Source organism: Vanacampus margaritifer, chromosome 8 (genome assembly GCF_051991255.1).
Source record: "Vanacampus margaritifer isolate UIUO_Vmar chromosome 8, RoL_Vmar_1.0, whole genome shotgun sequence".
In the NCBI taxonomy this organism is placed as follows: domain Eukaryota; kingdom Metazoa; phylum Chordata; class Actinopteri; order Syngnathiformes; family Syngnathidae; genus Vanacampus; species Vanacampus margaritifer.
The window spans coordinates 20,832,049-20,848,003 of NC_135439.1; the positions used below are offsets into that span (position 1 = coordinate 20,832,049).

A 15,955-nucleotide genomic window follows, 5' to 3' on the forward strand; every position below is an offset into this window, starting at 1 on the left:
TGTACTTTCTTCCTTTGCTCAGCATAGTTAGTATGAAATGATTAAAATAATAAAGAAAACACATGATGGCGTCACGGTGGTTGACTGGTTGGCACGTCCGCCTTCCAGTGCGAAGGACGTGAAATCGAGTTCGTGCTTTAGCCTTCCTGGGTGGAGAGTGCATGTTCTCCCCGTGCTTGTGTGGGTTTTCTCCGGGTGCTTCGGTTTCCTCCCACATTTCCAAAGACATGCATGCCAGGTTAATTGTACACACCAAATTGTCCATAGGTGTGATTGTGAGTGTGGATGATTGTTTGTCTCTGTGTGCCCTGCGATTGACTGGCAACCAGTTCAGCCTGCCTACTGCCCGAAGCCAGCTGAGATAGGCTCCAGCGCCCCCCGCGACCCTTGTGTGAGGACAAGTGGTTAAGAAAATGGATGGATGGAGAAAACACACGATGTACCATCACAAAAGTCACAAGTCGACTACCGAGTGCACAAAATTCCCTGCAGCTCAGATAGGACAATCAATATACCGTGATCCAAGCGAGGCGTATCATTTGAATCAGGTGTGAGTCTTGACCTCCATCAAACCTCTGACATTGACTCACCGATCTTCTAAGGTTTGATCAAACCCAGGTTAAGAACCACTGTCTTACAGTAATAGTTTGTCTGTTGTGAGTTCATACGTCTAAGTCACATGTACAGTATGTGCGGTTGTATGTTCTGCTCCATATAATTACAGAATCCTAGGGAAGCTAATAAACCCTACACACGGGTGTTCATTTACTGTTATCACACATGATGTTTCAATTGGACCCAGTGGTTGCGTGTCCCAGGGTATTCTGAGGGCACTTCAGCGCAGCACATTTCCAAGAAAGCCCCTTATAAAAAAAAAAAAGGATTTAAAAGACGGAGAATGACCTAGATTGCAAAAACATTCTGCTTCCTACTCACGGGCCAATTTTGTTTCAGCTTGAGCCACAGCATCTGAAATATTCATAATGTGCTATGCTTATATTGGCCAGTAATATTAAATAAATATTGGTGAGCAGTTACTTAGTGTGTTTTATGTGGAACCGAATGGGTCCCCAAGTTTCTACAAATGATTATATTTTATTGTCACAAGCGTTAACAACCTTATTGCCCAAATCCCTCAAGGGATGAATAATTTAAAAAAAAACTCCATATTTTATTAGCCATTGCAATGATGAATGAGGTCTGAACGAGGTGAAAGGTCACATGGCGTTCCTGTCCAGTACATTATCTTGCTGCACGGGACAGCACCGCACGCTGTGCCACGTACCCATTCAACTCTGAGCCTGTCGCTTCCCATCCATCCTCAAATGCTGTACGACGCCCCCTGTGATTATCCGAGCTCAGTCCAGCCCCTCTCTACACCCACTTCGCAGCCCTCTGAAACACTGCACGGTGTGTGTGCGCGCATGTGTGTGAGCGTGTAAGTATGTGAGTGTCTGCCTGTCACAACAAGTTAGGCTTTCGGTGACTCGGTGAACCTGGAAGTGAAAGAAAGTTCTGCCGGGGTGATCTGACGCAGGCTGTCATTGGTTCGCTAAAAATCGCGCAGGAATCATGCAAATTCATATATCTATATATATATATATATATATATATATATATATATATATATATATATATATATATATATATATACTCAATATGGAAACATGGAAATACACCTGCACTTTCATCACATTTTCAACCATATAAATTTAACTAAAAAATTCTGCTATTTGAATTTTGTTTAGTTTGTGATTGTGTGACAATAATGTGCAACGTAGCTCATTTTGTTAGTCTTTTGACAACAGTTTGCTTGTTTAATTCCTAAGTTTAATTCCTGTGCAGTAGTTTGTTTGTATGTTGTGGAAATAAATTCTTTATAATCTCAAATCAACAACATATGGTGAAGATAAAAAAATATTTGTTTGTTTGTATGTATGTGTGTGCGTGTATATATATATATATATATATATATATATATATATATATATATATATATATATATATATATATATATATATATATATACATACATACAGTATCTGCGTCTGCGTTTGTTGTCTTTCAGAGTCCAAAAATAGCTTTTGATATATATTTTTTAATTAATTTATTATTTATTAATTAATTCATTTATATACTGTTCTTGATATCTTGCAGTGTTCAGCCTCTTGCGGAAGAGGCTTCAAGTCCCGCAAGGTTCGCTGTTTGACCAGCCCAGACCTCTCTGTTGAAGATGAAAATTGCCAGCACTTGAGCCCCAAACCCAGAAAGCAGAGGCGCTGCCGAGGTGGCCGCTGTCCCAAGTGGAAGACTGGCAGTTGGGATGCGGTAGGCTTCTTTCACATTCCCATAAAACATTTCATATTCATAATGTGAGGCCTCATTCATTTTTAGACTTTATTATATATACCAATCAAATTCACAAAAATTGCGTTAGACTACCTGCACCAGTTTTTAGATGTGGTCTGAGCAGGCAACATCCTTTAGACTGACTTTCTGCACATTCGCTGACATCTCAAACTGTCACAGTATAGCGCTAACTAATGCTGAGGAGGACTTACTTGATGTCAGATTTTTTTTTTTGTTGCCTTAATTGGAAAGTCAACCTTAAACATTTCTTGACAATAATATGTTATATGTGACCTCACTAGTCTAAACATGACATTCTGATTAATATTGCATTTGTGGGTTTTTGAGTTATGCAGCAAAATCCAGCCGTTTTTATCCATCAACTTGCTGTCAACTGAAGATGACATCAGAGTTGCACAGTGCTCAGGCATCAACTAATCACGGCTCACCTGTTTTCTGAAGCTGAGCTGTGATTGGTTGTTACCTGAGACCTGAGCAACTACAGTATGATGTAATTTTCACTCGACAGCAAGTGGTCAAATGGCCACCTTCTGATATTGATTAAAAATGGCTGGATTTTGCTGCTTATCTCTTATTGCGAAGATTCAGATACCTTAAAATTAGGCCAGTCTCAGCCCGATATGATACCTACAATCGGTATTTGCCTATGCCTAATATATACTCATGTGATCGTACCAACATAATACACTCTGAATACAATTGGGTAAAAAAAATAACCCAATAGGGGTCAAAAAGGGTCTGACCCAACGTTTTGGATTAATCATTTAACACAAAATTGGGTTAATCATTTAACACAAGTTGGGTCAAAATGAACAACCCACAAAACACATCGCAACCCAAAAAAGTGTGATATTTTGCAGGTTATTCATTTGACCTAAGATTTGTGTGAAATTAATAATGTAAAAAGTCGAGTTTGTATCCAACTGTGTTTAGAGCTTACTTACTTCAAGTTCAAGAACATGACTGCCTTTCTTTTCTACCCAACTATTTATGCATCTTTTCAACCTCTTGCTTGTGTAGACTTTGTGAATTTCCCCCACTGGCTAAGAGGTATCCAAGCACAGGAAAACATCTGTACCTCATACATCAGAAAGGATGTGCGTCTTTGCAGGACAGCTGCAGAGCAAGAATGAGGCCAGGAGGAAATTATGCTCCATTGTCCCCACAGCATGATAACACATGGCTAAACACACTGCATTTAGGTTTGACGGTTGAAATGTGTGAAAAGTCAAATGAGTGAAAAATCATATTATAATCCACTAGAGTTTTTAACAGCAACTGTTTGTAAAGAGAAAAAGAAAAGTAGATACAATCCAATAAATGTCTGTGTTTATTTATTACTGAAAACAAGTTTAAGACGGCAACATCATGTTGAAGATTAATAGAAGGTATCACTCACTATTCTTTATTCTCTCAGCAGCCACTTAAGGATACAGGAGTAGATTTTTTTTTTTTTAACTACATTTGATCAATGCTCAATTTTGATCATACTGACATCCAAGAAGATAAACAAAGTACTCAAAACACTTCAATGCTAAAAAAAAAACAAAGTTCAATGCCACTCTAATGTACAATCATAATAATAAACTTATTAATGTCTCTAACTCTGTCACATGAAATGGCATTTTTATCTTTGCAACGGCAGTAGTTTAGATGCTATTTAAATCTTGCTAAATAGGGCAGATGTACCTAATAAAGTGGACGTGTCATCTCCATTGCTTGGCTTCATCACAAAGTCTTGAAGATGAAAGTGACAGTACACAAATGATGCAGCACAAATATGAACTACATATTTATATTTTATTTAATCACTGTATACAATCAAAGAACTGAATTCAACACAACTATTATCCAGATGAATTAATCAAACTCACATAATCATCGTCCACACAGTGAAGTTACAATACGATATTGTTGTTATGCAGTACCTGTCCTGTCTCCAGTGCTCAGCATCCTGCGGCGACGGCATCCAGCGGCGGGAGGTGATCTGCCAGGCTGGCACCCGAAGGAGCCCACTCGAGACCGACTGCCCCGCGCGCTCCCGCCCGCCATCTACTCAAAGCTGCCAGGTCGCTGAGTGTCCCTCACGCCACCGGTGGAGAGAAGGAGACTGGCAGACGGTAGGGAAGGCGTTTTCTGCTTGCAGATGTGTTTTGTGTCTGCTGTTGGAGCTTGCAGAGAAACTTCTGATGAGGTTCTGAGTCAAGGCTGCGGGCTTTTCTGCTAGAGCAGCGGGAGTCAGGGGAAAGGAGGAGGGCTGCTCCTTGCTTCATTCACTGATGGGAATCAAATGACCAGGCTTGTTTTTTTCAACAAAACATTTTTCACTTTAGGAAGTGTCTTTTTTTGGTCATGTAATCGGCAAGGCTCATTAGAAAGGCTGGATAATGCTCTTGGCAGGTGTACCTAATAAAGTGGACGTGCCATCTCCATTGCTTGGCTTCATCACAAAGTCTTAAAGATGAAAGTGACAGTACACAAATGATGCAGCACAAATATGAACTACATATTTATATTTTATTTAATCACTGTATACAATCAAAGAACTGAATTTAACACAACTATTATCCAGATGAATTAATCAAACTCACATACTCACCCTCAACCAGCCCAGGAATAAAAAATAAAAGTCATGTCATACAGTTGATTTACATGGATTTATTGTGTCTAGTTTGCATGTTTTTGTCAACGTGTGTTGACTCAAAGTCACCTCTGATAGGCTGATAGGCTAACCCAGGGATAGGCAAGTTCGGTCCTAGAGTGCCGCAGCTCTGCATGTTTTCGATGTCTCCTGCCTCCAAACCCAGGTGTTTCAAATCATCATCTCATCATTACGTTCTGCAGGAGCCTCTCAGCTGTGTTCAAGGAGGGAGACATCAAAAACATGCAGGATTGTGACTCTCTAGGTCTGAACTTGCCTATCCCTCAGCTAACCCAAAACCCTAAAGTGAAAATGGTTAGATGTTAACATCTGTGTCCTTTTCAGGTGTTTTTACACTTGACAGATTTGGTTCTGTGAAAATGAACTTGATTGCTTGATCTAATTTGATTAGAGTGTAAGCACTAGTGTAAGATCACTTTAAAACAGGTTTGTCAAACATAACGCCTGTGGGCCAGAACTGGTCTGTCAGAGTGTACTGTCTAGCCCGCAAGGACCATCCATCAATCCAGCCATTTACTACCGCTTATCCAGGGTCGGGTCGCGAGGGCAGCAGCTTCAGCAGGGAAGTCCAGACTTCCCTCTCCCCAGCCACTTAAACCAGCTTCTCCAGCGGGATCCCAAGGCGTTCCCAGGCCAGCCGAGAGACAAAGTCTCTTCAGTGTGTCCTGGGTCGTCCCTGGGGCCTCCCACCAGTGGGACATGCCCGGAACACCTCTCCAGGGAGGCGTCAAGGAGGCATCCGAACCAGATGCCCGAGCCACCTCAACTGGTTCCTCTCAATGCAGAGGAGTAGTGGCTCGACCCTGAGTCCCTCCCGAATGACCGAGTTTCTCACCCTATCTCTAAAGGAGAGCCCGGACACCCTACAGAGGAAACTCCTTTCGGCTGCTTGTATCCGGGATCTTGTTCTTTCGGTCCCAAAGCTTGTGACCATAGGTGATGGTAGGAATGTAGACCACCGGTAAATCGAGAGCTTCGCCGGCCCGTGGGAACAGAACACAAATTGCATTTTTTTTCACTAAAATTATCGGTTGTTGCTAATTTTGTCCCCTGGAGGGCGCACTAACAACCATTTAAATGACATTCTGAAATGTGGCTGTTACTCAGGATATGATACAAAAACTTTGCTCTCATTTATGTTAAAGTGGAAGTCAACCCCCCCCCCCCCCCAAAAAAAAATATCCTAAACACAGTATTCTGATTAAAATTGTGTTAGTGGAATACGAGTTAAGCAGCAAAATTCACCCGTTTTTAACCATCTCAAGGGTTAGGCCACTTGCTACGGAGCAACATGGCAATTATTTTTTGCTTTTATTTATTTATGTAATACTTTTGTTTATCTATTTATGGATATATATATATATACATATATATATATATATATATATATATATATATATATATATATATATATATATATATATATATATATATATATATATATATATATATATATTGTTGTTATTATTATCCATTTATATATATTTTTTATTTATTACATTTTTAAAATATTTGTTGTATCCGGTTTTATTTATTTTAAATTTTTCCAGTTTTGGTCCTTCCTAGCTTGAAAATGTCACATTACCAAACTCAGGAAACAGGTGAACCATGATTGGTCGTTGCCTGAGGAATAATGATGTAATTTTGACTCAACAGCAATTCGCAAAATAGCTAAAGGCTCAGGTAATGACCAATCACGGCTCACCTGTTTTCTGGGTTTGGTCATGTGACATTCACAAATTTAACCGTTAGGCACTGTGAAAAAAATGGCCGCAACCTGAGATGGATTAAAATGGGTGTATTTGGCTGCTTAGCTCATATTCTACAAACGCAATAATATTCAGAATACTGTGTTTAGACTAGTGGGACTGCATAGAACATATTATTATAAAGATTTTTTATTATTATTCTCCTTTAAGAAATTTCACATTACTTTACAACAATAATAATAAATGGAAATATTTTCAGAACCTATGTGTAATTAGTTGCACCAAAAAAACAGGAAGTATTTTGACCTGTCGTTATCTATAGACATAGACAAACTGGCACGCCCACTTGAAATTTGGGTGAAAGTGGCCCCTGAACTAAAATGAGTTTGACATCCCTGCTTTAAAAGGTGGGTGGGTCTCAATTTATGTAACCTGTTAACATTTTAAAGTCAAGTTTATTTACATATCCCTTAATCACAAAATATTTTGAAATTGCTTCACACACCCATAAAAAAAGGCTAATGTGAAGGCTATAAGTGATTCAGGACTAAAAGCGCCGTCCAAACCACCTCAAGTACATTGGTTTGAACCTGAGAACTAAATTGTGAATCCAACATGAAGTTGTGTCAGTTTTATAGGAAAATCAAGAGATTATCTTGATACAGATAGAGATCCTTTGCAACAGGCCAATTGCATTGGGGTGAGTTTCCTCACAGATGCGGAATTTGCTTTCAATCTGAAACCACTCATCATGTAATGAATAATGATCAGACATATTTTGAAAATGTACTTATCCACAAGTCTCTCGTCACTTTTATCAAAGTAGCCGGCGGGTCAGTGTTGTGAAGGGTTAGCTCATTCCCATTCCTCAGAACAGCTGCACAGCTCAATAACATTTCCAGGTATTTCACTTGTTTGACATGAGTCCTGCGCATGAAGCGATGAAGCCCAGCTGGAATCAGCTGCAGCTGTATGTGACGCACGTAGAGCTTCCGCGAGTCTCTTATATAATGATTGGACAGCAACATAAATCCTTTCTTCTGTGCAAGATCTTGGAAGATAAAAGACATTTCTATAAAATCCACTATTGTGTCATCTATCAGGTCTTGGTCATGTTCTCTGTTTTGGTTCTTCTTATCGAGAACTCATTGATTTCAATTTGTGTTGTGTTTTTGCCTTGTGAAATGAAATGTGCCGTATAGATAAAGCTTCCTTGCCTTGCCAATAAAACGGTTGTTTACTTGTTAGTTAAAATAAAATCCTTGTCCTTTGTCTCCACTGTAGTGCAGTAAATCATGTGGATCAGGCCACAGAAGACGAGACTTAAAATGTGTGGACCACCACAAGCAGAAGGTCCATGAAATATACTGCGTGAACCAAATCCGACCTCCAGATATAGAGAGCTGTAATGTCCAAGCCTGTGAATTTGTTTGGATCACAGGAGAATGGACTGAGGTGAATCTTAATACAATACAATACAAACGAAGGGCTCGTGTTAACCATCATCTTCAAATCAAATCTTTATTTTATCTTTATTTATTATATTTCCCAGTGCTCAGTCAGCTGTGGCCAGGGCTACCGCCAGCGTCGGATCTCCTGCAGCGAGGTGCACATAGAGATTGATAACTATGAGTATGGTCATCAGTCTCTTTCCAACTGTCCAGGGACCCCCCCTGAGAAATATATGCCGTGTCATCAGGAGCCTTGTCCACCTCTGCATGAGTGGAGGGTTGGAACATGGGGACCAGTGAGTAAACCTGATATATTGCAGTCTGCTATTTTATTAGAATTCATGAATGTGATTTATAGAAAATATTTTAATTGCATAAATTTGTCGATGCTTTCCTTTTGAGTGTTGCGTATTTAAGTTTTGATGATTGCATCAAACCACAGATAAAAAAGAATCAAATAAATCTGACTCCTAAACCTCCCTGCATAAAACTGGCATGGACCGGATCTTAAAATGACAAAAATACAGATAAGATCTCATTTCACCTACTTCCACACTTCCGCCTCCTTTTTAGTGCTCAGAGAGCTGTGGAGATGGAGTGATGGAAAGAGTGGTGCAGTGTGTGAAAACAGATGACCAGCAAAGCGATAAATGCTCCGTCCATGCCATGCCAGAAGCCAGGAAAGTCTGCAGAAACCTGAGCTGTGAGTTTTTTTTCTCAAGTTGTGGGTCGGTCTTTTGCGGTAAAATGGAGGGAAATAATAATAGAATAGAACCACATCGGCCCCAAAAGACACCGGCCCACCGGGCATCTGCCCTGTATGCCAAAATGCCAGTCCAGCCCTGATAATGTTTAATATTATAGTATCTCATTTAGGGTGATTTTAATAATGTCTATTTAGTTGCCTACCTAAAGTTACATCTCTTCTTTTTTTTCCCCCATCCCAAGGCCATTTGCCTTCTAGCTGCCAGGTGGTTCAGCACATGAATGGCATGCTCCCAGATGGTGAACATTTACTGAATATTCAAGGAAGTACTCTCAAGGTAAATTGTTTAGTTTTCTTCAAATGTATAAAATAAATAAATTCCTTATAATGCAAGAAAATACAAAATCATAAATATTAGCACTCCTCTAATCACATAAATATTGAGAATCATAACAGCTGAGATATGGAAATGAATTGTTTTCAGTACTAGAGAAAACAACAGTGTTACAGTGTCCAAGTGGTCTTATGTGTTTGTCTCTTTTGTGAAATTCCAACTGTTGGCTGCTGCATATTGTGTAACACTGTTGGAGGAAATGCCACAGAATGCATTTTGAAGTCTTGCCAGCTGTTCACCTGTTTAGAAAATAAAAGAATTAGGTCTTTTTGAGGATTTTGTCTTCTCAAGATCCTTTGCTTTCATTTTATATTTCAGTAACGTATTTTGTCCTCCTCCTTTCCCTATTACTCTTTATTTTTTATCCTCAGGTCTACTGTGCAGGAATGCAGACAGAGAATCCACGGGAGTATATCACCTTGACAACAGGAGAGGGGGAGAATTTTTCTGAGATCTTTGGCTTCAGGTAAACTGCAAGCTAAGAGCAGCCTGTAAATGTAAAACAGATCTCAGGTGTTTGTGTTTGCACGTTTGCAGACTCAATGACCCCTCCCAGTGTCCATCCAACGGGTCCAGAAGAGAAGACTGCAACTGCCGCAGAGACTACTCTGCTGCGGGCTTCACCACCTTCTCCAAGGTCCGCCTGGACCTGAGCAAGATGAGCATCATCAGTGAGTCAGTAGCCCATGCACATTAGTGCAGCTTCACAGCTCTTAATGAGGGTGCCACAAACAAAACAACATCCTGAGATAATTATGGGAATGTATACCATCACTCTCACTATATGTGATCAAACTTTAAAGCATCCTGCCTCACTCTCAAATAAGAACATCCCCTGCCATTTAATTACACCCATGCTCATGAAGGGTTAATGGACTCAAGATGTCTTCAATGTTCATTTAAACAACATACAATTACAAGGCTGGGGTGGCCAAGATCCTGTTACACTGATATTGCAGACCCTAAAAATACAAGTGCTGACCAAACTAAAGATTTTGAATAAAAAAGGCTCGGCTTAATCCTTGTGGTATTCAACTTTTGCATCACGGCATATTTTCTCCATTCTCAATCATTTAGCTACAGATTGGCAGTTTGCATTGACTCCTGAAGGCAACAGGGTTCCATTTGGCACAGCAGGGGACTGCTACAGCGCCTCCCAATGTCCACAGGTGAGTAAAACAAGCTGTTGAGAAGAGTCCTTTAGCCATCATCCATCTACAATAATGCATGTCCTGTTTACATTGCTGTGACTGGCTGGCGACCAGTTCAAGGTGCATCCACCTCTCGCTCAAAGTCAGCTGGAATATGTTCCATCTCACTCGTGATCCTAATAGGGGTAAATGATATAGAGAAAAAAAGATGGTTCGATTGCATTCTTTTAGTGATGAGGGTATTTCAACTTCCTGTCCTGTAAATGTGAACTTTTTAAAAATGAGTTCATATAGAAGAGCTGCATAAAAAATATTATTTCTAAAGATAATAATGCTCAATTTTCAATGAAAATGTCAGAGATTACATCATTCTTCTATACATGTTAAATATTGAGGTTGTTTGCTGTTCTGTACAATTGCACTGTATCCTACTAAGGACTGTCTTTAGTAGTTTAACGACATTATTTCCCTCCCCTGGGGGAGTATTTGACATGTGAGTATTGTAACACTATTTATATCATACAGTATAGATTTTATCTATATGATTTACTACTGTATGTCCTTTTTAATTATGATGTTTGCGCAATTTACTAATATGCTCTCGATTTTTTTCCTGCCATTAACAACTCACTTAATGACTGATTTCTATACAGTGTAATTATTTGTTTTCTTTACTTTGTATTGTACATGCTTTTTAAGTGAGACTTGCAGGGACATAAAACACCACGATGATAGACAGAAGGAAAAATAACCGATATACTGGACTAGAAAATATGTACAAAATGTTTTTGTGTGAATGCTGCATGCAAAACTAGAAGTGCACAACATGTGTTCACTTCCCAATGATTCTTGAACATCTTGCATTCATATGGCCAATCAGAAATAAGTTCACTTTATGCAGACATTTTGTGATAATTTACTTATTGTGTTTCTGGTACTTTCAGGGGCGCTTCAGCATCAACCTCTCAGGGACGGGTTTTAAAGTGGCTGCAGACACCTCGTGGACCTCCCAAGGCAATTATGCTGTGGCTGATATAAGGAAATCACAGGTATTGTATAACAGACAGTGTCTCAAGGGGGAGATCCTTTCATTTACCGGCAGTTGTCTTTAATGGTGAACAGTATCGGTACCAAACCAGCCAATCTGTAGAAGCCAGAATTGCTTTTTAAGGGAGCCTTTAGGGGATCAAATTCTTATTTTACTCAATAAAATGCATAACATCTTCTAACTTTCATATTGTCCTGGCACCCCCCCAACTAGCATATGGTTCTTTAGATTGAATCAAGGTGTCTTTTTTTTTTTCAAGCCTTGACCATAAATTTTAGCTTGACCTTCGAAAGCATTTTCTTCCTTCTTCCTACCCTTTTCAGTCTGACTGCTTTTGAATAGATTCTGTAGTCCAAGAGCTTGTCCCCATAAACAAGCGGCGAAAAGACCCTTATTAGGCAGCTGCTCTGTCAAGTGCCCACCCACCATTTGCTTTTCATACGAGGATCAAGCTTAAGGACTCAGGGTCTTGGCAAGACTTTTAGGCAGCAGAGATGCCAAGATGTTCACAGTTTAATATCCATAGCCAGTCGTTTCAATCTGGCCATCGCAGGCACTTTAAATAAAGGCAGGTTGTGTGGGGAGGAGGGGCGGATACTCCAAAGGAGACCAGACAGGAATCTCCCTGTTCACAATGCCTTACATGTTGATGGACGGTGCTTTGGTGCTACCGTTTCCTTTGTGGTTTTGTTTGTTTCAGACCACCATTTGTGGTGCATGTACAGTACATGATGCCACTTGTGTTTTGTTTTTTTTTGCGGTGGGGAAGGATCATATACTGTGAAGCAGCTTGCTAGATGTTGGTATTAATTTGGCAATATTTGATGATGATGATGATGATGATGATGATGATGACGTACGTCTGCATGGCTCTGCCAGATGGTTTAAAATATTTGGGCCACCTGTATAATGCTGTGCAGTTTGGATTGTCTCTAGAACAAACAATGTTTTCAAATGATTACGTATTATCATGAAATAAACTAGCACTTTATTACTCACATGCAGTGAGTAAAGTATCATTAAGACTGTGCAGTGGAACTTAACTGATGTTGTTACTTTTATGTCCTCAGGATGGCAGCAGAGTGTTAGGAACATGTGGAGGCTACTGTGGCAAATGTTCTCCAGCGTCAGCTTCCATTCTGCACATTACAGTGGCCTAGATCGCGCACAAGTGTTGGGTATCTACATTCACATATGTAACATGTAACATAATATAACCAATTTTCTCTATTACTCAAAGCCTGTGGCTGGCCTTGTCCTGCATTTCCTAAAAATGTTGTCATGCCGCTGACTGTGTTGGTCAGTTAGGTGCTCGTCAGGATCTCCTTCCATTTTGGTGCTACGTCCATCAAACAGCACAAATCCGCCCATCACATGACCTCTTTTTGGTTTTTGTTTACCTTGTGTCGTATAATGTGTTGTAATAGCTGTAAATAAGGATATGTGTATATGTCTTATTTATTGTAGGCCTACTTCTATTATTACTTTTTTATTGTGAAGTAACACACAATGTTGTTTTGCCAGAGTGTGCCTTTTATTTTTAGATAATTACACATTTTATGCCTCTATATGATGCATGTTAGGAATATGTCCATTCAGAGATGGTGCATGGTTCTCTGATTATCTTATTTGTGCATAAAACTGTTGAGTCAGTTCAGGCACTACATTGACATTCATTCTGATATAAACCCAATTGTGATAGTGATTTTCATAATGTGCTTTATCAACACCAAGTCAAGTCATCTTTATTTATATGTGTGAATACTTTTGATCAGCTGCTAATTAATAGAATACCATGAATAATTTGTTGCTGCATTGCCTCCACACAAATACGCACTTGGCAGTTGAATATGACTTTAATAGGTAAATGAAATTTAAGATGAAGACATCTGGGTGAGTGTTCAGGAGGCGTACAGCAAGTTATGTTTATGTAGCTGTGAAGGAGTCACTGCAAGGCAATTTATCATTTGTGTAATCTTAGCCTAGAACCCTAACCTATATAGACAAAAATTGGGGGGACACATGGCTATTATATGAACAGGAAGTACAAACTCCAATTCCAATAAAGTTGGGATGTTGTGTAAAACATAACAAGCAAAAAATAAAAACAGAATACAATGGCAATTATTTTTCTACTTGAACTTTATTGAGGGGTTTTCATATTAATATAAACATTTGCCCAAAAATATCTTTCTAATAGCCTTTTTATTTGACCATTTATGACTGAAACACTTTTTAATTAGTAGATTAACACCTTAGCTGTTCATATTGGGAACTCTGACCAGTTGTTTTCAGATAGGATTTGGGTTTGAATTCCCCTCTCTCTGTCTGTGGATGTGTCATCAATGTGCGCATTGTGTATGTGAATAAGGGAAAGGGATCGGTACAGCGTCTGCAGTGATCCGGACTCTGTATCGGTCCGTTGTGGTAAAGAAGGATTTCTCGATTTACCCATCAATCTACGTACCTAGCCTCTCCTATGGTCACGAGTTGTGGGTCGTGACCGAAAGATCCCGGATGCAAGCGGCCGAAATGAGTTTCCTCCGCAGGTTGTCCGGGCTCTCCTTTAGAGATGAGGTGAGAAGCTCGGTCATCCGGGAGGGACTCAGTGTCGAGCTGCTACTCCTCCGCTTTGAGAGGAACCAGTTGAGGTGCCTCGCACACCTGGTTCGGATGCCTCCTGGACGCTTTCCTGGAGAGGTGTTCCGGGGACAACCCAGGACACGCTGGAGAGACTATGTCTCTTGGCTGGCGTTAATCAGTTTGAACATTTGACATCTTGCCTTTGGAGTATATTCAAATGAATATACAGTAGCTTGATAAGAATTTTCCAATGATCAAATTCAGTTTTTACTAGGAATGTTCAATACCACTTTTTGTCAGACTGATTGATACCAGTACAACTACTCAACTCATGAGTAGTCGCCGATACTAACACCAAGTACTGATACCACTATAGTGCTTTTGATGTATAAAATCCACCCCCCCCAAAAAAAAAAACAATGACAAATAATTTCACAGAGAGACCTGAAAATCCCAATATAGCGTGTTTCCTTATGATTACATGAAAATAATAGGACTTTTCTATTCTTCTAATTTCTAATTCCTGATTATAAACAGGCTACAAGAGGGCAACCAATACTGATATCAGATTCCACCTTGAAATAAGGCCTGCTATTGGCATTGACTTGCCCGTCCCTAGATTTTATTTACATTTTACACAACATCTCAAATTGATTGGAGTTGGGGTTTGTCGATATGTGGGAAAATGATTCTGTAAGTGAGTATGTATGTGGGAACCGTTGTCCGTTCTGTTTGAGTGAATGGTGATGGCTGGCGACCAGTTCAGGGTGTACCGAGCCTCTTGCCCAGAGTAAGCTTTGATAGGCTGCAGCTCACATGTGACCCTGATATGGACGGGCAACTGGTTTAGAAAGTACATAGATGGATGTTTGAGGAACTGAGGCCAATTTTCTCAAATTCCACTGAACTCATCCAAGCGTATTTTTATGTGCCTTGCTTTACGCACTGGGGAACAGTCATGCTGGAACAGACAAGGCAAGGACCTTCTCCAAACTTCACACAGTCACAAGCCTAACAAGTCGCAATTCCCTAGCAGGCGCATTTCATTACTTTGTTGTACCTGACATGCATTTTCAAATGTTTTTTGGTGCTGTATTGTGATCAGTTAAAGAGAGGAGGAGAAATGCATAGGCATAAACAAACAGACGGAAACACCAGTCGAAAGATGGTTGGATATTACATTTCCAGACACAATGTGCAACAAATTCCTCTACGTTCTGGCATCCGTGTCAGGTAGCATGACAAAGTAAAGCAATGGGCTTTGAGAGAACACACAGGTTATCTTCACTGGTGTAGCTTGAAAGAAGGATTTCACCTCCGCCCAATAAAACCCCAGTAGATACCCTGCAGATGTTCTCCACAGCCCCGTCCTCGGAGAGACCTCACAAGTAGTTCTAGCAGCGTGAGATCTTTCCACGTAAATTATGTCAACTGTTACCTTCTGTACTCTATTGTACTTTATTGTGAATGTCCAACATGTTCGTTTGATGTTCTTGCTTATCACCTGTCTCTTATTGTCCTTTTTGAACCAGTCATGGTACACTCACTGTGTTTTATGATTTCATACCTCTCATTTCTCAAATAATCCATAAAGGGAAGATGGAGCAAAAATGTAGCACAGTTGTATGGAAACCTGCCATCATATCAAAAGGAGATGGGACAGAAACATTTTGTTACACATTGCACCAATATTTCACTTCAGGCCAGCAGGCTCTCAGGTGACACAGATGAAGGGATTATTGGAATATTGAAATGTATTTATCTCGTTTTTATGCAATTGTCACACGTTAATCAGGTATCTGTAAATGCATCACTTCAGTTGTATACTCTGCAGTGTAATGTATGCTTTATTTCAAATGCTAATATTTATTATACCTTGTC

General features: G+C 39.8%; 1 protein-coding gene across 1 annotated transcript in view; it reads left to right on the top strand.

The window, feature by feature from the left end:
• adamts9 (ADAM metallopeptidase with thrombospondin type 1 motif, 9) overlaps positions 1-12,762 on the top strand; it is a 52,100-nt gene extending 39,338 nt beyond the window's left edge. The window contains exons 29-39 of the mRNA XM_077574099.1: positions 2,158-2,328; positions 4,314-4,490; positions 8,026-8,196; positions 8,294-8,488; positions 8,766-8,895; positions 9,141-9,235; positions 9,664-9,758; positions 9,830-9,963; positions 10,370-10,461; positions 11,388-11,492; positions 12,562-12,762. Coding sequence (XP_077430225.1) covers positions 2,158-2,328; positions 4,314-4,490; positions 8,026-8,196; positions 8,294-8,488; positions 8,766-8,895; positions 9,141-9,235; positions 9,664-9,758; positions 9,830-9,963; positions 10,370-10,461; positions 11,388-11,492; positions 12,562-12,651 — 1,455 coding nt within the window. The 3' untranslated portion in view covers positions 12,652-12,762. The remainder of the gene's footprint in view (positions 1-2,157; positions 2,329-4,313; positions 4,491-8,025; positions 8,197-8,293; positions 8,489-8,765; positions 8,896-9,140; positions 9,236-9,663; positions 9,759-9,829; positions 9,964-10,369; positions 10,462-11,387; positions 11,493-12,561) is intronic.
• The last annotated feature ends 3,193 nt before the right edge of the window (positions 12,763-15,955 follow it).